This window comes from Eubalaena glacialis, chromosome 14 (genome assembly GCF_028564815.1).
Source record: "Eubalaena glacialis isolate mEubGla1 chromosome 14, mEubGla1.1.hap2.+ XY, whole genome shotgun sequence".
NCBI lineage: Eukaryota > Metazoa > Chordata > Mammalia > Artiodactyla > Balaenidae > Eubalaena > Eubalaena glacialis.
In genome coordinates this window covers 25,485,163-25,507,033 of record NC_083729.1, presented here as the reverse complement: position 1 = coordinate 25,507,033, position 21,871 = coordinate 25,485,163, and the positions used below count along the sequence as shown (strand labels likewise).

Sequence of the window (21,871 nt, the reverse complement as noted above, 5' to 3'; positions counted from 1 at the left end):
AACCAAATATACAGCACAAAGAAAGTATTATCATTATCATCAGCGAGCCACAGTTCCTCCCTGGGGCGAGTACAGTCCAAGATCACCAGAGCACTCTGACCCAATCCGAATCCCACTCAGGGAAGCAGAGTGATGACACTTTAAAGTCAAGACTTTCAAGGGTGGGCCCTGTTTCAGCTCCACTGGAGGATCTAGAACCCCAATTTCCACTGTTCTCATTTTGTCTACACAATTGAAGCACAACTCAGTTATGACAGAGACTAAGTGGGCAATTCCAAGGATGCTTTGTCCCAATTTTACAAAGATAGTGACATAAAATATGTCCAATCTGACATGAATATAGTGGAGGAGCTGCTATGAGAATTTTTTTTTTTTTTCCTCCAGGGAGAATTGTTGGAAAAAGAGAGGATTGTGCATAATTCCTACCAAATTTGGAATAAGCTTCACAGTTCCTTTTCTGAATCAGGTAACTGCTTTATATAATTTTGTCCATCTCCACTGCACTGGGGCCCCATTTCCCCCTCTGCTTGCAGTGTTGCAAGGGAAAGCCCATTGTCACGGGAACAGAGCTGACCAGAGGAACGCTTTGCTGTTTAAATGAAAGTTGAACTTGCACATCCCTATTTGATCTGGGGTCAATGTCTAGTTCTTATCTTCCTGCCTATAGGACTACGGACATCTGTTCTGCCTTTCTGATCCCATTTCTTCATCAGGAGAATCAGGACAAAGACCTCCCTCCCTCTTAGGATGGGTGACAGAGAGATATAAAAAAAAAAGTAGTTTTGCAAACTACTGAAAGACTATATAATTAAATCATGAGATTTATACTGCTTTGATTTTTCTGTCTGAGGTTTCTATCCAAATTTCTACTGCTGGTTTTCTTTTTCCTGGGCTCCAGTACTTTTGGTCCCAGGCCTTAAACTGAGTTAGGATTTGCTGAATTTTCTGTTTGGTCTCGTTCTCTTCCCTTAGGCAGGAGCCCTGATCCATGTGTACACAGATGGCTCTGTGCTGGTGAGCCACGGGGGCACAGAGATGGGCCAAGGCCTTCACACCAAGATGGTCCAGGTGAGCAGTCTGGAGACCGTGGGCATCCACCCCAGCACTGTGGTGTCTGCGTGAGGGAAGATGCTGTGAAAAAGAGAGCAGTGCCACATACCAGAAGCAGAGGCAGGCCTAGGTTCTGGCCCTAGCCCTGCTGCTCATTTACATGTGACCCTGGGCAAGTCTGCTCCTCCTCTTGGCCTCAGTTTCCCCATCTGTGCAAAGGGGTTGACCAGGTGATGATTCAGGCCACTTCCATCACCAGCCCTCTAGGGCTCTGTGACTGTGTGTAAGGTGTGTGTGTCATGTGTATTAAGGTAGCTGGCTGCCCTCACTCACACGGGACTCCTCCCAGGGGCGCTGAATTAGAGTTGGCATACTTGCTTGGCCTGTGGGCACGGGCCAAACTGGATTTTTTTTAAAAGCCAGGGTTAGTTTAAAAAGGCATTGTTCATCCCCATTACATTTATGACTTTTTTTGAATCCAACCAAACCACTCCATTAAGTGCTACTTCAGATTCAGACAGATGTGAGAGCATCCGAGTCCCAGTAGAATTATGGTTTATGAGATGATTTTCTTTCCTGTAACAGTGAATCTGAATCCCATCTTGGGAAGAAGGTAGCCAAGCCCTTCCCTAGGGAGTGACGTCCTCTCTGTTCGCAGGTGGCCAGCAGAGCTCTGAAGATCCCCACCTCTAAGATATACATCAGCGAAACAAGTACTAACACTGTGCCTAACAGCTCTCCCACGGCTGCCTCTGTCAGCACCGACATCTACGGACAGGCCGTCTACGTAAGGAGCCTCAGGGGCCACCACGCTGAGGGCCAGCCCAAGGCGGGGGGCCTGGAGAGTCCCCGGGCTGGGGGCTGGAGTGGCTCCTTGCAGGCTCGCGGCTGTGGCCATGCCTCTGGCTCTCTTCTCCAGGGGACACCAAGCTAAAAGAGGGGCTCAAGACCCACGACCACTTCCATCAAGGCCAGGAAGGATGAACGTGGGAGGGCAAGGGCAGCTGGAGGGAAAGCAGGGGATTCTGGGAGGACACAAGACAATGGAGCGAAATTGAAATTCGATTGTGGGGTCAGCCAGGTCAGACCACGTGCTTTGTTTGATGTCATCAAACAAAGGCGTTTGATGGGAGAAGGCACCTCCTTAGGGATCCCTCAACATCTCCCCCTCTGTCAGCCTCAGGACTGGGTCAGGAAGTGCTCTCCAAGCAAGGGCCAACGGCTTCTACCCGGGGACTCAGACATTCCCAAGAGGGTGGCAAGGCTGTCTGAGTGGCACTCTGGGCACAGCATCGCTTGGAGGACCTCGGGGTTTTGTTTGGGTCTGGGAACGCAGAGGACTGATGTGTCTGCCATGTGGGGCATGTGTTCTTCAGGAAGCCTGCCAGACCATCCTGAAAAGGCTGGAACCCTTCAAGAGAAAGAATCCCAGTGGCTCCTGGGAAGACTGGGTAAGTCTGAGCTGATTCAAGTCGCTTTTGCAAATTAAAGTGAAGTTAAGAGCAGGGCTTTGTCCCCGACCCTGGGCAGGAATAGGAGGTCGGGATCTAGTCACACAGGCAAAGAGAAGTTGAGGTGCTCTGTGTGCTTTCACAGGACAAGTAAATGCTCAGCCATACTGGACCCCTCTCTACAGTGTTCATAGTTGAGGGAAGTCACTTGAGGAGAATTTTTGATCCAGAATCTTAACAGCCCTGTGGGAACTAGGGGTTCGGCTACCCTGAGCCTCAGAAGATGGGGTGAGTGCTACCTCTGCCTCACTGAGAAGTCTTGGTCCCTCGGGGCTGGTCCCTCGCCCCACTTGTTTGCAGTCTTGCTGAGCCTCGTTTTCTCCAAACCTCCATCTCTCGGAAGGCTGCCCCAGGAGCCTCTCCCCTTGCCCAGCTCTGGGGTCCGGAGACTCTATCTGTGAGGGGGCAGGGAAAAAGATACTGCCCACGAGTTTATATCGTCTCTGTGATTTTAAGAGTGACACAACAAGCACTCATGATAAGAATGAGCCCAGTTGTCTGATTTCTGGTTCAGAAGCCTGCATGTCAGAAACCCTCAGAGGGGGGCTGCAAGGAAGTGTCTCTCAGGTGCGAGACCTCAGCTCCTCCCATGAGCAGAAATAGCAATGGTGGCCCTGCCTCACCTTCCCCTAATGTTGGAGTGAAAGGACTGGATATAATAGTAACACATAAAATGTGACCACACGTGAACCAGCACAGATAGTACAAGTCTCCCTCAATAGAGTCAAAGAAAATAAGCTATTTCTCTCTGACTCACTCACCTTACTATGCCTCATACAACCTGTACTTCCCTGCCCACACTCATAGACACCACATGAATGTGGGTTGATTTTGGTAGTTTGAATTTTAGTATGGATTTGTAAGGCAACGTGATTGTTTTTAATAATGCCTTTCCGATCCGTTGACCTGGGCTTTGTCCTCAACTATCGGCCATGTAGTCCAGTGTTCCTTATAGGCAGATAACCCCCAAAAGGCCATTATCAGAAGGGTGTGATCAGGAGATGACAGGCATCAAAGCTCTTTAGTGTTTGTACTGTACTGAAAAACAAGCCATTACTGCCACCACTATGATCTATGTATATATTTGATATCGTGCACATATAGTAAGGATCCTAGAGAAATTTTTTCTCTAAACCTTAGTTTTCTCATCTGTAAAATGAAGATAATAATCTTCATAAGTGCTGATCTTATAGGATTGCACTGAATATTAAGTAAGACAGTATCTGTAAAGGACTCAATAGCATCTGGTATATAGTAAAGTGCTTGGTAATTGACAATGATCATGATGCAAACTATATCAGTATCAAATTAAATCTTGGAGCTGTGGATATTGAAAGAAAGAGAGAGAGAGGGAGGAAGGAAGGAAGGAAGGAAGGAAGGAAAATTTATTATGTAGTTAAAGAGATAGAATGGGTGGAGAGATGGATAGCTTTATTAATAGGAAAGTGTAAATAAGAACACAAGGCTAACATGTTAAGTATCAAATGAGCAGTGTACAGAGCTGCTGTTGTAATGCCCAGATTAGGGAGTAATCACAGGAGAAGTGGATGAAGAGGCAAGCTTGAGCTAGTTGCTGAGGGAAGAAAAGGATTTGGGCAGATATAGCAGAGGACCCACAGAAACAAAAGTGCAGACGTGTGGGGACATGAACGATTGGGAGAGACTTAACACTTGATTTTGGCTGGAGTAGCAATGGTGTGTGTGTTACATAAAGCCAGAGAGAAGACTGGGGTCCTGAATGTCAGGCATTTGGTCTATTGCTCTGTAGGCAATGGGGAGGCGTGGAAAGCTCTAGAGTAGGGGAGTGACATGGGTAGTGGGTGTGTTAAGATGATCCCTCTGACTGGGCTGGGCTACACGGCAGGGCGAGGAGGCAACTTGAGGCAGGAAGACCAGTTAAGAGGCTACTGCAGTGCTCCAGGCTTCAGATGACAAGGACCTAGTGCAGGGGGTACGGTGAGAAGGGGAGATAAAGTATGGAAGTGAGAATCAGTAGTAAAAAGAGTTGATCAGCTTCCAGATGAGGAGGATGAGCTCCTGAAAGTTTAGTGCTGGGCCAGGGTTTCTGGAAACCATGGTTCCCCCTTCCTGATGGCCATTTCCTCTCCTCAGGTCATGGCTGCCTACCGGGGTACAGTGAGCTTGTCTGCTACTGGGTTTTACAGGTAAGTAAGGCGCTGATCTCGCCCATCTTACAATGTGTTGTCATCCTAACCTCTGCAGGGCCCTCCAGCACTGAACTCTGTCAGCCTGTGGTCAGGAGAGAGCAGTTCCACCAAAATGCTTGTCTCTCCAATGGACTTCCACTAGCTTCAATTTAAAGATCCTCTAAAATACGTGGGCTTACAAAACTCTGTGCCAAAAGCATGAGCTGTCATATCGGAAGACCTCTGTTCTAGTTCTGGTCTTAAAGTATACTATTCCACTTGGGGGAATCACTGGTTCTCTCTGAACCTGTCTCCTCATTTATTGACATAATGGGTCAGTTACCAGCCATTCCCCCCTCAGGGTTCTCCTGCAAGAACCAGAGGCATCTGGTGTTCTGTGTTACCCGTGTGTGTTACTTTGTGCTACGCGTCAGATTTCTTTAAGGAGGCTTTCCTTCAAAAGAATGAGAGGAGGATTTAGAGCACGTAGTCCTGTTACAAAATGCAGAATTCAGTGGACTTAAAGTGAGTTTTAGAAAAGAGCACGTATCTTCCACAACTTTAAAATTCAGTAGCAGAGACCCTGTCCAACATCTTTAGAAGCTGTAAAAAGATATGATCGTATTTACTGTCAGCCGTAATGTTTTAGCTTTCTCTGGGAAATATAACTAGGACCTTTTCTTTCACAGATCAGTGGATTTGGAAAATAGTTCAATGTTTGCTTTAAAAGGTCTTGTGTGAATTTATGAATATATATAATATACATGTAATATAAATATATATATATACTTTTAGGGCAAAGTAATGTTTTGCCAGTGCTCCTAAGGTTATGTAATATTTGACCTACACAAACACAAACTAATGCAAATTTTCTCCTAAGTTCCTATTTCATTTTTAGAGTTGATAAAACTGGGGTTATATCAGGGAACACCCAGATGAAGATGGTGAGGTCAGAGGTCAAAGAAGGTGATGATCTCCTGGGAGAAGCCTTTTCCCTCAGCCCTGTATTGGTTTTGTTTCCATGCAGATTCTGATCACATCAGCTCACATCATTATTTCTGTGTAGCGAATAGAATAGCACAGATACAGAGTGTTATAAACAGAGAACACACACACATACATTCGTATATGTTGACTCATGCAAAATTGGAATCTTATAAGATATTCAGGATTGAAAAAGAAAAAAATTTATAAAAGAGCATCTGCTTTTATTAACATCCCTTTGCTCAAATCATCTGTTGAAACTTAGAAAGGGTCAGTAGATGAGGAGTAATGCCAGGCAAGGTGGCTGCTTTAAGAGGCACCCAAGTTGGCACGAGGTACTGATCTTACTACCTTTCACCTTGAGAAAGGTGAGCAGCCCCGTGAGCAGGTGAATTTGTATGAACAGCTCACAAGCCAGCCCAGAAAGAACCTTTGGTTCTGAGATCTTGAATTCCTATTCAGTAGATCATTTGGAGTGTAGCTTACATGTCCTTCATGAGCTCAGGCAGATCTGTCACCTCTCTTTCTACCCTGTAGAGGCCAGCATGCTGGGACCCTCCACTGCTCAGCTCTACAGAATGATTCATATAAAGGCCATTGGCAAAATAGAGCAGAGACAAGGGACAAAATGCTCCGGAGTGCCTGGGTTTCATGAACAGGTTCAAAATGTTCAAAACTCATGGACTTTTTTGAAGAACAGCTGAATAAAAAATAAAACCTTTAGCGTCTTAAGATTTTATGGGACAAGCTATTTGTGTTTGTATGAGTGGGGGGCATGTTCCTCTTAATACATGTGCAGTATTTTCTCTTTTCTCCCCCAGGACACCCAACCTTGGCTACAGCTTTGAGACAAACTCAGGGAATGCTTTCCACTACTTCACCTATGGGGTGGCTTGCTCTGAAGTGGAAATTGACTGCTTAACAGGGGATCATAAGGTAAGAAGTTTGCAAAACTTTAGTACTAAAGGGAAAAAGAGAAACATCTGAAATTGCAATACAAAGAGCTGATAGGAATGAACTTTCTGGTTGGGAAAATAATGTGTTAAATCATGCCTTGGCAAACTTTCTATAAAGGACCAAAGAGTAAGTATTTTAGGTTTTCTGGGCCACAGAGACTCTGCCTCAATTATTTCACTCTGTCTTGTAGTGTGAAAACAGACATGAACGTGTGTAAACAGATGCTCATGGATGTGTTCCCATAAAATGTAATTTATGCACACTGAACGTGAATTTCGTATAGTTTTCATGTGTCACAACATATTCTTTTTATTTTTGTCACTCATTTAAAAATGTGAAAACCATTTGTAGCTCACAGGCCCTAGAAAAACAGGGGATAGGCTGGGTTCAGCCTGTGGAATGTAATTTGTGAACCCCTTCCTTACATGATCGACCCAGACACAGACAGGTTCAAAGCCTCAGGAAACTGGGGACCTGCCCTTCCTATTCACACTCCTGCCTGAGTGTGCCCGGAGTGCTCTGCTTGTGAAAGTACTATTCAGGTTGGCACTTAATAACCTAAGGGTCACCAAGACCCATCTATCATTCCACACATCCCTTTCTTTTCAAACTGCTTTTATTTTGCTGTCTGCACTAGAACCTCCGCACGGACATCGTCATGGATGTTGGCTCCAGTCTGAACCCTGCCATCGACATTGGACAGGTAAGACTCCTGGTGGGTCAGAGTGGTGACAGACTTGGCCACTGATGTGCCCCACCACCTCCTAGGGTCCCCAGACACAGCATCTTGTCCACTGTCATTTTTAAGCAGGTCCTAGCACGGTACCAAGTGAGCCTCCCTGAGTGGGATTTAGGTAGATGAGAGCCCACCCACCTCTCGGGGCGGAAGACAAATCCACGTGGTTAAACCTGGAAAGGGCACTCATACATCAGAAAACAAGATGATGGGTGGTGGGAACACTGGGTGTGCACACACTCAAACGCACGCATACATGCACACACACGCGCACACGTGCGTAGTCTGAGCGGGAGCATGAGGGGGAGTGGAGACAGAGTTTGGGATCAATGTGCAGGCCGTGGGGTCTCAGGTCAGAGGCGTCTTCTCCCTCCTCATTCCTCTTCTACCGAGGACAGCTGTTGCACCCTAGGAAGTAAATGCTACCAAGCGCGGGGTGGTGGAGGGTCCTGGGAGCAAAAGACATGGGTTCCAGCAAGAGGAATAAACGGATGGCTGGAAGAAAATCACTTTTGGAAAATAAGAGAGTATTAAGCAGAGCAGCAGAACAGAAAAAGACAGAGGGAGGAATCAAGAACTGAGGTATTGAACATCTGGCAGAAAATGTTCATTATGTTTCTCGAAACTGGACAGTTACTGAGTATAGAGAAACTTAGTCATAAATCTGTTTATTAACTCACTGAACAATTGTGGTGAGGAGCCCCTCCTACAGGCAGGCGCAGGGCTCAGCATGGCAGACACAGATGCTCAGCCCCTGGTCTCCCCCAAACACACTTGTTTAGCTACGATGGTGCCACATATCATGATTCTGAGCAGTGAGGCTGGGAGAGCAGACGTGTGGGCCAGCAGAGCATGGCAGTGCCCTTTAAGAGATCTGTAAGCTACAGCAGAGGCGCTCTTCTCCCAGAGGGCAGGCAGGGCTGGGAGTTCAAAAAGCCTCAATTCTACTATCCAGGAAAGTCCTCCTCTCTTGTGGGGCTGCCCCAAAGCGCATGGTCCCACTCAGCACATAGGAGGGGCGTGGGCCCCTGCGGCACACTCAGCCGCCATTAGCCCACGAGCTTGCTTCTCAGCTCGGGGTCGCCATTTCTCCCCTGGCAACGTGGAAGGAACATCTCCATCTGCCCTGTGGCAGGTTCTAATGGGAAATTACGCCTACAGCTGCGTGTCGCTCCTGGAATGGCCGACAAGTTCTGAAACTGATTTCAACCTCAGTGCCTTTGCTCTGCCTACACTGATGCCTGGCAAAGGCCCAGATCAGTTATCCTGGGCTGGGGAGGGAGCCAGGGAAGCATTGGGGGGCTGTTTTCAGCTTCTTTCCAGGCTCCACTGCAGGTGGGGCTTGGTGCCCGCTGTGGGAAGCAACACCTGTCTTTGGGTGAGGGGGGCGGGAAGGCAGGGTAGCCACAGTCTCTGTCTGCCCTGCAGGTGGAAGGGGCATTTGTCCAGGGCCTGGGCCTCTTCACCCTGGAGGAGCTGCACTACTCCCCTGAGGGGAGCCTGCACACCCGTGGCCCCAGCACCTACAAGATCCCTGCATTTGGCAGCATCCCCACGGAGTTCAGAGTGTCCCTGCTCCGCGACTGTCCCAACAAGAAGGCCATCTATGCATCCAAGGTACTGTTGCCCTGGGTCTGTGCTACCTTCCAGTCTACACTGTGGGAAACCACGGGTGGTGATGAGGGGCTCCAGCCACCCGCCATGTGGGTCTGTGGGGGGCTCGTGTGGAAGAGAGAGGAGAGCCTGACACGAGCCTTGGTGAGGGCGATGGAGGGGTGGGCAGTCCTGCCTGGGAACATAGGGAACTGGGTCAAGGATGACACCACCTCTGTGTGGTCCAAGCCAGCTCTTGTGGGTACACTCAGAGGGATTCCTTAGTTCAGTCCTGTAGGTCGAATCCTGACCTACACCCCCGTCTCAGGTGTGCATCCCCAATGCTTGATCTCAGAGATGATCTCACAGGTCCAGCACCCATGTTGTCTCATGAGAATCAGCCTATTCATTGCACATGGGGTGGCGCCTCTGTGCACACACTTTCACCTCCTTCAGGGTCCACCACTAGACCTTAAGTCTTGATCAGCACTCCTGGATGGTTATAACCATCCTCTATTTCCTCCATGCCCCGAATAAGTATGAAACACTGGTTGAAAATCAATCAAGCTGATTGATACAGTCGTTGGTCTAGGAAGGAAGACAGATAATTACTTGTAACCAATGAGACACAGCCCTTTGCTCATCTCACGGTTTACTTTACTGTGGGAGGGCCTGGGATACTTTGTGATCCTTGCCATTGGCTCTTACACTTTACTGCACATCAGATCACTGGGTGGTGGAGCTCATGATAAAAATGCAGCTCCACTGGGCTCACCCTTGGAAATTTTGATTAGGTTGGTCTGGGGTACAGCCCTGGAACCTGCGTTTTTAGCAAGTGTCCTTAGTGATTCTGATACAGGCAGTCTGTGATCTATGCTTTGGGGGGATAAAACAACCTCTGCTAGAAAATAGTTTAATTCCTATTTGTCATGATGCCTCTATTTCAGCAAATTGTAAGAATAATTATGATGCCTGTAAATGTTGGTGACAGAGCTGCAGATGGATTATTCCCCTAGGCTTATTGCTGTGAGGAAAGGGTCAGATTTTTTTTTGTCTGTAAAATATAGTTACTTAATATATCTTTCAACGGTCCATTGTATTTGCGTGGTGTCATCAGAGACAATCACATAGTAAGAGTTAGAAGAAATATACCCACAAGGCTGAGTCACTTACTAGACTGATTGTTCTCAGGTTCTGATTAATTTTGACCGTCCCTCCTGTCTTGCTCGATGTAGCCACTAGCGCCGGCTGGGCTCCCCGGCATCCCCAGCCCTGCAGATGTGGAAGCTGGGCCCTCCCCTGACTCCCCGCCCATACTCTGCTCTGTCCACTCAGGCTGTTGGGGAGCCGCCCCTCTTTCTGGGCGCCTCCATCTTCTTTGCCATCAAGGATGCCATCCACGCAGCTCGGGCTCAGCACACAGATAATAATACGAAGGAGCTTTTCCGGCTAGACAGCCCCGCCACCCCGGAGAAGATCCGTAATGCCTGCGTGGACAAGTTCACCACCCTGGTATGATGCCCCCTCAGTCTGGGGAGGCGGGGCATAGGCTGGGGAAGGTTCTCTTGCAGAGAGAGGGGTGAGACGGTAGGCTCTCTCTCAACTAGGAAGCTTTGGGTCCACGCCCGCCCTCTGCTATGCAGTTGAGGTACCTCCTCCAATCTGCAGAAAAATAACAAGAAACCCTTAAAGCTGCAGCTTGCAGCTAGGCCTCCTGAGAGGAAGGAGGGCTGTTTGATGCACATTTATCACCCATAGATTTCATTATTTTCCATAAAGACGAGGGTGATGGATAACACGCCAGAAGAGCCTAATCTTTTGTGCCCATCACTGGCGTTTTTGAGACCCTTCTTTGTTAAACACACTGTGTGAGGTACTAAGGAGATGGAGAGAAAAAGAAGAATTAATGAATGAATGAGATGGACCACATTTGTTCTGTGATTACCCTGTGCCATGCTGATACTGGGGACACATAAGTGTCCTTGAAGAATTTGCAGCCTTTTAGGAAACCAGATGATTGTACTATGTGGTGGTCGGTTACTACCTTGGAGGCGTGTGTAGCAGTGAACTCCACGGTCACTGGAATCATTTTGGGGAAGCCCCTATGTGATGCTTGTGGAGACAATGCCTGGCAAAAGGAGACTGTGCCAGGACAGTTTCATCCACTGTTGGAGCCTCAGAAGCAGCCCAGTCTCTGAGTTGGGCTGAAGTGGGCCCTGCATACACAGGACTCTCCAACTGCCTTTGCAGCCTCTGTTGAGTTAGCAGAACTGGATTCTTCCTGATACCCAAGTTGGATTTCCTCTTGGGTATTTGATAGGAAATTTGATAGGCCTTTTGGGTTTCAAGATGAAGCGGGTACTCATGAACCCAGTGTTCCAGGGATGGGAAGGGTACAGGAGAAGCCCTGGGGGCAGGCAAATCTGCCATCAGTACTGAGGGTGAGGAAGGCAGATGGGTGCCCAGTCAGGCTGCCCTTTAGGTTTTCCAGTAGATTTAGCTTCAGCTTGAGGACCACACAGCTCACGTGCGGGGCTCCCAGGCAGTGAGATGCCCACACCTGGGCAGCAACCTTCCCATAGCCCAGAACCTTCCCACCGTGGCCCCAGTGCTGACCGTTACACAAACCCCATTCTCAGCGGGCAGAGGGGCTGCATGGCCCCCAGTAAGTGCACACAGGTCACAAAGTTAGCTCCTTGGAAACAGTCTGATGCAGAACTCAACGATTTGATGAGCCCCTCCCTCTGAGGCCCTAGACCTAAAGCAAAGATTCTAACCTAAGCCCCTTCCTTTGTGATGCTACAACACACCGGTGATTTAAAATCCCTGCAATGGATTTGCATGAGCAGCTGATCCGGGAGCCAACTGTGCTTTTGAAGGACTGTGTCACATGACATAGGACCACTTCTGTATTTGGTCATCCCTGGATCTCCAGAGCCTGCCACAGTGCTTACCACATGGAATGTGCTTAATAAAAATAAACGAATGACTAGGAAATCAAGGGGTCCTGCCCTGGGGGCACTCCCACCAGCTGGGACTGCAGAGTGGTGTCTGGTCTTGGAATGGTGGTTGGCACTGGTGTCCCGAGCTATGTGAAGACCCTGCAATAAGTTCTCTATTGTTCCTTCCTAGTGTGTCACTGAGGTACCAGAAGATTGTAAACCCTGGTCTCTGAAGGTCTGAAGAAAAAAGCCCCATTGGAGTCTTCTTATCCTACACTGGGGATTCCATGGAAGATGGAACTTGCCCTGCAGAACATGAATTTATAAAAGTTGCAGGATGACAACGGTGTGATTCATCAGGATGGTGTTTGGAAGAACACTGAATGCATTGGAAGATTTTGATCAAAAATTTGATTTATAAACACAATGATAAGCAAATTCAGAAATGTTAGGCCCAAGTGGCTAATAGGCAATTAGCATCATTTCATGTCTGTTGTAATCATGTATTTGAAATAGGTTTAGGAAGTGTTTGTGCTATGTCCCAACTCACTGGACAGCCTGTATAACCTCAAGTGTTGACAGCGTCTGTCCTTCAAAGAGGATTTCCACAAACCTCCAGAAGCGTAAACCAAAGTAACTCTAAATCTGTGTGCCTTCCTCAGAAAGCTTTTCCTTCAAACCAATGAGCGTCATATTATAACCTCATATCCACACTCAGATTTGCAATGGGACAGTGGGGTGAGATTCAAACCTCTAAGCACTTCATTGGAGAGAATAAAGAATGAAACAAATTCAAGGTTAACTGGATTTCATCTTCTTAAGCTGCATAAAGTAAGATTATTCTATAACACCAAAAGCCAACAAACCCAGTTATTGAGTACCTACAATGCATTAGCTTCTTCCTCTTCTCCTTTGTGCATTAAAAAAAGATCAGGTTTAAAAATCTTCAACTGAAGCCAGTAGTTCCCATCTACAAATGAGGCTACTCGAATCAAGATAGGCCAGAGAAAAAACAGTCAAGGAGCCTGGGTTCTCTTCCCAGCCATGTCTCTAACTATCTTTGTGACCTTAGACTGTCACTTCCCTTTTCTGTGCTTCATTTTACTGCAAAATGAAAGGATTGGACTGGAATAATCTCTTAAGGTCTTCTCTGGATCTAAACGTCTATAAATATATGACCTAAAAACTCCAGTTACATAAGGGAACTGCAGTGCTCAGAGGCTTGTTTCCCTTACTGTGATGTGCTATCTGGGCTTCATGAACTTGACTTAAATCCCCCCAAGTGTCTGAGGTTGGAAAAGAGAATAGGAGAAAGGCAAGCATCCCCTCTGCTTGTTCTGACGGGTGATTTCGTCACTACCTGATGCTAGGTGGACAGTGTGACCTTGTCGTGTGCCTTCACTGTATAAAACATCCAACATTCTGCTGGATGGGATCCACGGTTCTGGCCACAGAAGGAGGACAGTGTAAACCACGCAGCTGAGCCCGGTGCTTGATGTCACTAAGAAATGAAACTGTCAGCTGGTTGGCATGTGGGAAATGCTTATTAATCATCATAATCACACCAAATGCTGACATCTGCCATATATTAGCCAAGCTTCATTGCTAGAGAATGCACACACCAAACATTCACATGTACACACACACACACACACACACACACACACTTTCTTACAAAATTCCTTTCTTCAGAATATTCTAGACTGTTTTACAGCATGATGAAAACTGAAGAGCTTTAGAAATAAAACCGGTATTTGCACTGAGATCCACACAGGTCCGTTTCATTGATCTGGAATGTTCTAGGACGTGGCCTGAAACTGAGATGTGTCTGTCAGCTGTTATTTGTCTATCAGGGCTGAGCAATGACTGAATTCCCTTCTGAGCTTAGGAACAGAGGCAAGGCGGGGTGGTCGTGAAAATCAAACAGGCAAGTGCTTTGTGAGCTGTAAATCACCGTGCTATTCCGAGGTGTTGCCTTCCTCAGACACCTGGCCTTGCCTTGTTGTCTTATCTGTAAACTGCTTCAACTCTGTAAAGTGAGGGTCCTTGGGCTTGGTGTCGCACAGGGGATGCCAGCATTGTCTGCAGTATCTCACTGCAACCTGCAGAGGGCAGCGGAAGACTGGACATGAGACCATAGTCTCCAGCTGGCCCAGCAGCGTCGCGTCTGCTGCAGGTTAGTTACCAGGGAGCTGATTTAGGGCCTCAGGATAGACCAGGTGTCTTCAAAGGTCTCTTCAAGAGCCGGATTTGAAGCTGATTTAGGGTTTCAGACTGACAAAAATCTCCTCAAAGGAGCTCTCAGAAGACATGGGTCAGCTGTGGGAGTCTGAACTCCTGGTGAATGGCTGGCAGGGGAAGGCAGGTCTTACTTTCTCAGCATCTACAACTTGCCAGGTGCCAATTTTTGTGTTTTACGTACGGGGTCTCATTTAATCATCCCAGTGGCCTTAAGAGGTAGTACTTTAATCTCTGTAATGACATGAAGAAGAAACCCTACCCACAGCCATGCAGAAGGGTTACTCACGGGCATTTACTCCTGGAAAACAGGCTGCGACTGAGCCATGCAGGCAGGGAAACCTGGCATATACCGGGAGTCCATCTGCCTGTCAGAGTGGACCCGTGCTACGCAGGCTCCCAGAGGTTGGAGGAGGCCCCGATCGCCGATCTGTTCGCCTGTGTGCAGGTTAGGATTCTCACAGGGGCGTGACCAAGCCGTGGACTGTGGTCCGAGGGCAGCTGATGAACTTCAACCAACTGCAGCTAGAAGGTGGCTGGGGAGCCAGGACGGGGAGGGCAGAATGGATGGAGGTCGTAGGAGGAACCGTGGGCAAGGGATAAGGACAGAAATAGTCCCAGCGGATTGATTTACGACTGGGAACATCCCCGGCCCCATGGTATTTTTATCTTTAGCGGAGGGGGAGCCTGGAAACCATTCCCTTTGCTGCCTATTTTAGATCCTGGGACAAGGCTGTTCGGAACATGCAACTTCCTTGACCTGCTGAGGCTTGACGTCGCCCTGGGGCCCCCCAGACCCAGGGACCTGTCCTTTTGTTTTGTCTCTATCCTGGACTGGGGGAGTACATGTCCCCAAGGCAGGAGACAGATCCTGTGACAATCTCATCACCTGAAACAAAGCAGCCCACCAATGGGAATGGAAATGTCAGGAACTGCCCAAAGGGTTTTTGGCATCATCTCTGTCCTTGAACTGGCCTGGCCCTGACCTTGTCCAATCTTCTAGACCGACTCAGCATCCTAGAACTGGAAAGAACTTGGGAACCATCAAACTCAAGCTTTTTGTTTAAGAGCCAAGAATCATAAGCCCAGAGAGGGTAACTGACTTGTCTACTGTCCCACAGTCCTTTAGTGGGAGAGACAGGCTTATGACAAGGCTGCCTGACTCCTGGTCCAGATGCTTTAAACTAAATCATACATCCACTAGTCAAGCGAGCCTTCTCTTAGGCAACCTTTGGGTCAAATTGCGGGGAAAATGATAGAATTCTAGTCAGGTGGGGTGGGAAGAAGATATGGACAGCTTGGAGCCCAAGACAAGCACTGTGCCCTACTGTCGCCTGTGCTCTAAGACAGGATGCTGCAGTTGGAATCCTTCTGAAGCTCCACAGGTGGGAACAAAACAGTAAGTGCAAAACATCCCCTTGTTCCAAAGTGATGGGCTAAGTCATCTATGCGAGACTTGCAGAGGGGCTTGGCTGGAAACGGACTTTGCTGCCTTTAGCTCATCACCTAACTCAGGGAATAAAGAAATGAAATATAGAGTTTGAGATATTGGAGAGAGAGTATGTCTTTGAAGACAGCAAGATGTATATCCTCCCTGTTAAAGAGAAAGGAGGGAGGGAGGAAGGGATGGAGGGAGAGAGAGAGATACCGTGTATGGGGCAGCATTTTCCCCCACCAGGTCAGGGGAGGGGGAGCTTCAGGGGTCCACTCAGAGACCCACATCCTGAGAGCTTCTTGAGTGGCTGTGGTTGGATCAGCCTGAGGCAGCAGGGCAGCAAGAGGAAGTGGGTGAGAGCGAGTTACCCATCCTCCAGTGTCAGGGCAAGGATACCAGTGTGGCCACACTGGAGGAAGCCACCCAGGAGGACTGCCTGGAGGGGGCGATGTAATCCCAACAGAAGGAGAGACCATTTTGTGCCTAGGGATCAAACTAGCCTCCGGTCAGCTTGCTCCAGGGTGGCCCACTGGAGCACCTTTCCGAGTGCTCTACTGTGGCTTTGTGATGGCCCGAGCCTGAGACCTGAGATTTCTCACTCAGAAATCTTTCCTGAGATTGAGCCCTGAATGTTGGGGGAGGGGGCTTAAGAACAGCAGTGCCCAGGCTGCTCCCACTGTTCTGATGCACTCAGAACACCAGCCCTAGAAGCACAGAGCGCGTTTCTGAGAGTCTGGGCAGCGTGTGGCTTGCTGCCTTCTCCTCCTGCCTGCCCATCTCCATCACATCCTAGCTGGGCTGGAGACCAGGGCCCTTCCTCTGTGCAACCAATTGTCCTCACCCATCAACAGTGTTGAACTGACCCATGCGTGTGCCCTGTGTTCTTCCTCCCATGAGATGTGTATTTCCTGGGGTCCTCCTGTCCATGTGATGTACTGGAGGGAGGCTGCCTTTCCTTGCTTCCCACCAAGGCTGGAGTGAACACCTGCCCTGGGCAGTGGCACCAGCATGCCTCAGGCAGTGCTTGGCTATTTAGGAGCTGAGTGTGGGCGGGCCAAGCCCCTCTGCTTCTCCTCTTCTTCCTCTCTCTTGGGCAAGTCACTTAGTTCCTCTGGCCCTCAGTCTTTTCATCTGTAAAATCGGCTTGAATAATCATACCAACCCTGCAAGAAATTTTTATTTCTAAATGGACATGCATGAGGTATCCACCGCAGCATGGGGAATTGCCCTTCCTGCAAAAAGATTATAAATGGAGATACTCGACTTTGGTACTTGCTTCTAGTCCTTTATCAGACCCACATAATTGTTTTGTACTATAGTTTCTTAAAGCATTTCTATGTACTGAAACAATTATACACAGAAGTGGAACATCTTGTCTATTACTCATGTTTTGAGTGTTGTGTTTATAACCAGATACACTGTGAATTTGTTTGTTTCCCTGTGGAGGGTCTGTTTTTCCTTTAAGAACTTTTTTCTTGAATAAATTCAATTACAATGTATATCAAATATAAGTAATATGGAGAAAAATAAAAGACACATATATACTTCCCACCCAGTTCTAAAAATGTTTGTTTGCCCATATTTGTTTCTCATGCTTAAAAATGAATAAGTACAGTTGAAGCCTTCCATTTCATTCCACCCCCGCCCTCAGACTTGCCTCTCTGCCTTAAGGTAGTCAATATTCTAAGGTTGGTGTATATCCTCCCCCTTCATGTTTTTATATTACATGTATATTCATTCACAGGCAACGTACAGTAGTTGTGCATGAATGTGTTTCAAAAGTCATACCCATCAACCACCAGAATGACTAAAATTAAAAAGACTAAAAACTCAAGTGTGAATAAGATGCAGAGTAAGTGGAACTCTCACACACAGCTAGGGAAGTAAATTGGTAAAACCCTTGGGGAGAACTACTGAGAGTCTCTAGTTAAAGCTGAAAGTCTGCATACCCCCGACCCAGGAATTGCTGAGCTTATACCTAAGAGAAATGCATGCACATATGCACCAAAAAAAAAAGTCCAAGACTGATCATAGGAGCACTGCTTGTAATACCTCCAAACTAAAAACATCCCAAATGTAGATCACCAATGAAAGGCATAAATTATCGTGACACATTCCTACAATGGAATCCTAGCATAGCAAAGAGAATGAATAAACTATAGCTACATGCTTCAACAAGGATGCGTCTCCCAAACATAATATGGAATTAAAGAAGCCAGACAGGAAACAAGTACACACTTTGTATGTGTATGATCCCATGTATATAAATTTCAAAAATAGGCAAAACCAATCTATAGGATTAGAGGTTACGAGAGTAGTTACCTTTGGGCAGGGGTAGCAACTAGAGTAGAGCAAGGTGGAGGAGACATCTTCTGGGATGCTTGGTAACGTTCTATTTCTTAACCTGAGTGTTGGTTACCAGGGTGTTTCGCTTGGTGAAAATTCATTGAATGGTTCATTATGATGTGTACATTTTTATGTATGTATATTGCTCTTCAATAAAGTTTCCTTTGGAAAAAAACCCACATCCATGATATCATATGGTGAAATCCTTCTGCAACTTGCTTTTCCACTCAACCTTATGCTTTTAATATGTATTCATTTGATCTAGTTCAGCCATTTATCTATGTAGTGTTTTATGATACGTATATGCCAAATTTTATTTTTTCATCCTCATACTAGCGGATATTCATGCTGTTTCCAATATTTCATTGTTACAAACAACACTGTGGGAAACATCCTCGAACATACCTCCTTCTGCAATGGGTGAGAATCTTCCTCCACGGCCCATACTCCAACTTGGCATTTCTGGGTATGTCTACTTTGTTCCTTTATTTCTGACTGTTCACGTTATGTTTTAGTTGAGTCTCTTATAAATAGTATATAAGATGAGGGTGTGTGTGTGTGTGTTTAAGTGCAATTTGAGAATCTTTCTAACTGGCAAAATAAGGTATTTACAGGAATTGTGATTAATAATGTATTTTGATTTATTTCTGTCATTTCGTTTGGTGTTTCTCTACTGACCATGTTTACTCTCTTTTTCCCATTGTCTTCCACTGGCTTAATCAAGCTATTTCTTTCCTTCCCACCCTGCTCTCTCTACTAGTTTTTTGGTTCTACAATCTATTTCTACTCTTTTAGAGATAATCTTTAAATTTTTAACATGCACACTGTATTTAGAAGAGCCTATGTTTAATTAAATATATATGCTGCCACGAAACAGGTTAAGAACCTTAAAATGCATGAACTCTCTCTTAAAATGCATGATCATCCCCTATCTTCCTCCATCTCTGTAACTGAGTAGTTTCACCTTGTTCTAACACTTTCTTTAGTCACTGTTGTGTTATCCTTGAAAAGTTTAGTTGTATTCATATGTTTGCCTTTGTTTTCTCATCATTGCTTTTATATCCCATGCTTCCTTCTGGGTTCAATTTCCTTCCTTAAGAAACACATCTTTTAGTAGTTTTTCAGTCAGAGTTTGTGAATGGTAAACTCAGTCTTTTTTGTAAAAATGTCTTTATTTTGCCCGCATCCTCAAGTCATGATGTAGTTGGGTATTGAATTCTAGGAAGCAGCTATTTTCTCTCAGTCCTTGCCATATATTTTTCTGATGTCAGTCAAATTGTCATTCTTTTGCAGGTAATACATCTCTCACTGGCTGCTTTTCATCTGTTAAGGTATTTTAAGATATTCCATTATCTAGGTATGTGTTAACTATTTATTATGCTTGGGATTCTCTCTGCTTCTTCATTCCTATGTCAACGTCAAAGGATATTGGTGGGGATCTACTCTGCTCAGTCCCTCAGGGACCAAGTGTAACAGAGGCGCCATCATCTGGTAGTTGCACCAACGGGGCTGTGAGGTCTCTTTGGAGCTCTTACTCTTGACCTTCTGACTTCAAGCTCCCTCTTCTTTTTGGAACGTGGGGGGTCTCCCTTTCTTTTTTTTTTTTGAGCTCAGCTGGGTGTTATGTTACATTTTCTTCTACATTTCTATCCATTTGAAGCAGAAGAAGAACATTCATTTAATTAAAACTTCATGTTGCCAAGAAGTTGAATCTTTTAAGAGGTTATATTCTAAAACACTTTAGGTAACTTTCAATCCTATTTATTTTGCATATGAATTTACATATCAGAGCCAACTGCCAGAGCATGATTCCAAGCATCTCCATATTCATATACCCTTCTGTTGCCCATTCTAGTTTTCCTTAGGCTGTCAGTATCCATCATCAATCAGCTACTCCTTTCTATATTTGCAAATATTTCTAGGGTCCATCTTTCAATTCCTAATTGCCACAGCAATTCATCTTATTAAAATAACCATCCGTACAGGCTGTGAAACATACTTCCAAGAAAAATTTAGCACTGACTACACATGAGGTGCTGTGCCCTGGAAGGAAAATAAAGATGAATAAGCCTCAGATGCTGCCCCGAGTAGCACATCATCTAGTAGGATAAATATGACATGTACATAAATAACCCTAATTATATAACCCAGCGGGACCATGGCAATGGCTGAAGAGGCTCAGGGGCAGAATGCTTTGAGACTTCAGAGGGGACACACCGATAGATGGATAAACTGGAGAAGGCTTCATGGAAGTGGCATTTGTACTGAATGATGGTGCTGAAGGATGGTGTGTTAATTTTCTATTGCTGCCATAACAAATTACCACAAATTTAGTGCATTAAAACTACACCTTGTAATGTACAGCATGGTGACTATAGTTAATAATACTGTACTACATATTTGAAAGTTGCCAGGAGGGTTATTATCCCACAGTTCTGTAGGTCAGATATGTGGGTACCATGTGGCTCTGCTGGGTCCTTTGCTTAGAGTTTCACAAGGTCAAAATCAAGGTGTTGGCAGGGCTGCATTCCTTTCTGGAGGCTCTGCAGATGAATCTGCTTCCAAGCTCATTCAAGTTGTTGGCCGGATTCACTTCCTTGTGGTGGTAGGACTGACGTCCTGATTCCTTACTGGCTGTCAGCTGGGACCTGTCTTTGCTCCTAGGGGGACATTCACGTTCCTCCTCATGCTTTCCATGTGCCCCACCCCTGCCCCCAGCAGTGAGGGCAAATCCTCTCATGCTTTGAATATCTGTGATTTCTTCTTGTCTCTTCTGACCCCAGCTGGGGAAATTGATTAGATTGGGCCCCACCTGGATAATCAACCTATTTTCAGGTCTGTAACCTAATTTACATCTGCAAAGTTCCTTTTGCCTTGCAAGGTAAGGTATTTACAGGATCCAGGGATTAAGGCGTGGATTTCTTTGGAGAGCCATTATCCTGCTTACCTTTGATGGGTAGAATTTACATAGGCTGAGCCTGGCCAGAGGGCTCTTCAGGCAGAGGGAATGGAAAGAATGAACTTTGGAGACAGGAGACCTGCTGCGAGGAGCAGTGAGAACAGCCGGGTGTCCCCCTAAGGAGCAGAGACAGGCTCCCAGCTGACATGTCTATTAATATTCTTCCTCCATGTTATTTTTAATGGATACATAGTTTCCTATTGTATGGATGGCACCGTGGTTTATTTAATGAATCCCCCAATGTTGACATTTGGCTTGTTCCCAAGTGGTTTTACCATCATAAACAATGCTGAGATGAGCATAACAAAGGTTGTTTTTATGGACACAGCGGACAGGATGTGCTCAGACTCCCAGCAGGAATGCAGAGGGGAGCCTGGGTGCAGTCGCAGCTGCTGGGGTGAATGCCTTCTTGCCCGTGTCCTCAGCGGGGCCTCTTGGCTGTTCCCATGTGTGTCTTGTTTTGCAGTTAACTTGATCCAGTTGCACCCAGGGCTCCAGTTGGGACCCTGGAGCTGCGGCGTGAGGAGGGGGTGTCGGAGCAGACAGTGGGCGCTCAGGGTGCGAAGGCAGTAAAAAGGAGCGACGGTAGCTGTGTGCAGTGCTGGGCGGGTTAAATGACTGCCTGCAGCCGGCTGACCCTGCCCTTTATACTGCCACATGGAAAACCAACCTGATTACAATAAGCTATCATTCTAAAGCAAATTCTGGAGGGATTATTTCTATATATACACACACGTCTGCTTTAGCTTTAAGATTACTCATATTTTAACAGCAAGCTACGTCTTAAAGTCTAGTTATTGGGAATGTTCAGGCCCCACTTGTGTTGGTATCATTCTACACCCCTACGAACTATAGGGCTCACCATATAATCCATAATAAACTAAATCAACAATGACAAACCCACAGTAAGTTATCATTAAAGACCAAGAACAGCAGCAATTCAAAATCATGACCAACTCAAGACAGTGATGGG

The 21,871-nt window shown here is 46.4% G+C and overlaps 1 protein-coding gene across 1 annotated transcript in view; it reads left to right on the top strand.

The window, feature by feature from the left end:
- Nucleotides 1-12,161, top strand: part of XDH (xanthine dehydrogenase) — a 59,447-nt gene extending 47,286 nt beyond the window's left edge. Inside the window, exons 27-36 of the mRNA XM_061168661.1 lie at nucleotides 385-466; nucleotides 973-1,068; nucleotides 1,709-1,837; nucleotides 2,427-2,501; nucleotides 4,674-4,726; nucleotides 6,514-6,628; nucleotides 7,287-7,352; nucleotides 8,814-9,002; nucleotides 10,314-10,490; nucleotides 12,111-12,161. Coding sequence (XP_061024644.1) covers nucleotides 385-466; nucleotides 973-1,068; nucleotides 1,709-1,837; nucleotides 2,427-2,501; nucleotides 4,674-4,726; nucleotides 6,514-6,628; nucleotides 7,287-7,352; nucleotides 8,814-9,002; nucleotides 10,314-10,490; nucleotides 12,111-12,161 — 1,033 coding nt within the window. The remainder of the gene's footprint in view (nucleotides 1-384; nucleotides 467-972; nucleotides 1,069-1,708; nucleotides 1,838-2,426; nucleotides 2,502-4,673; nucleotides 4,727-6,513; nucleotides 6,629-7,286; nucleotides 7,353-8,813; nucleotides 9,003-10,313; nucleotides 10,491-12,110) is intronic.
- Nucleotides 12,162-21,871: the final 9,710 nt, after the last annotated feature.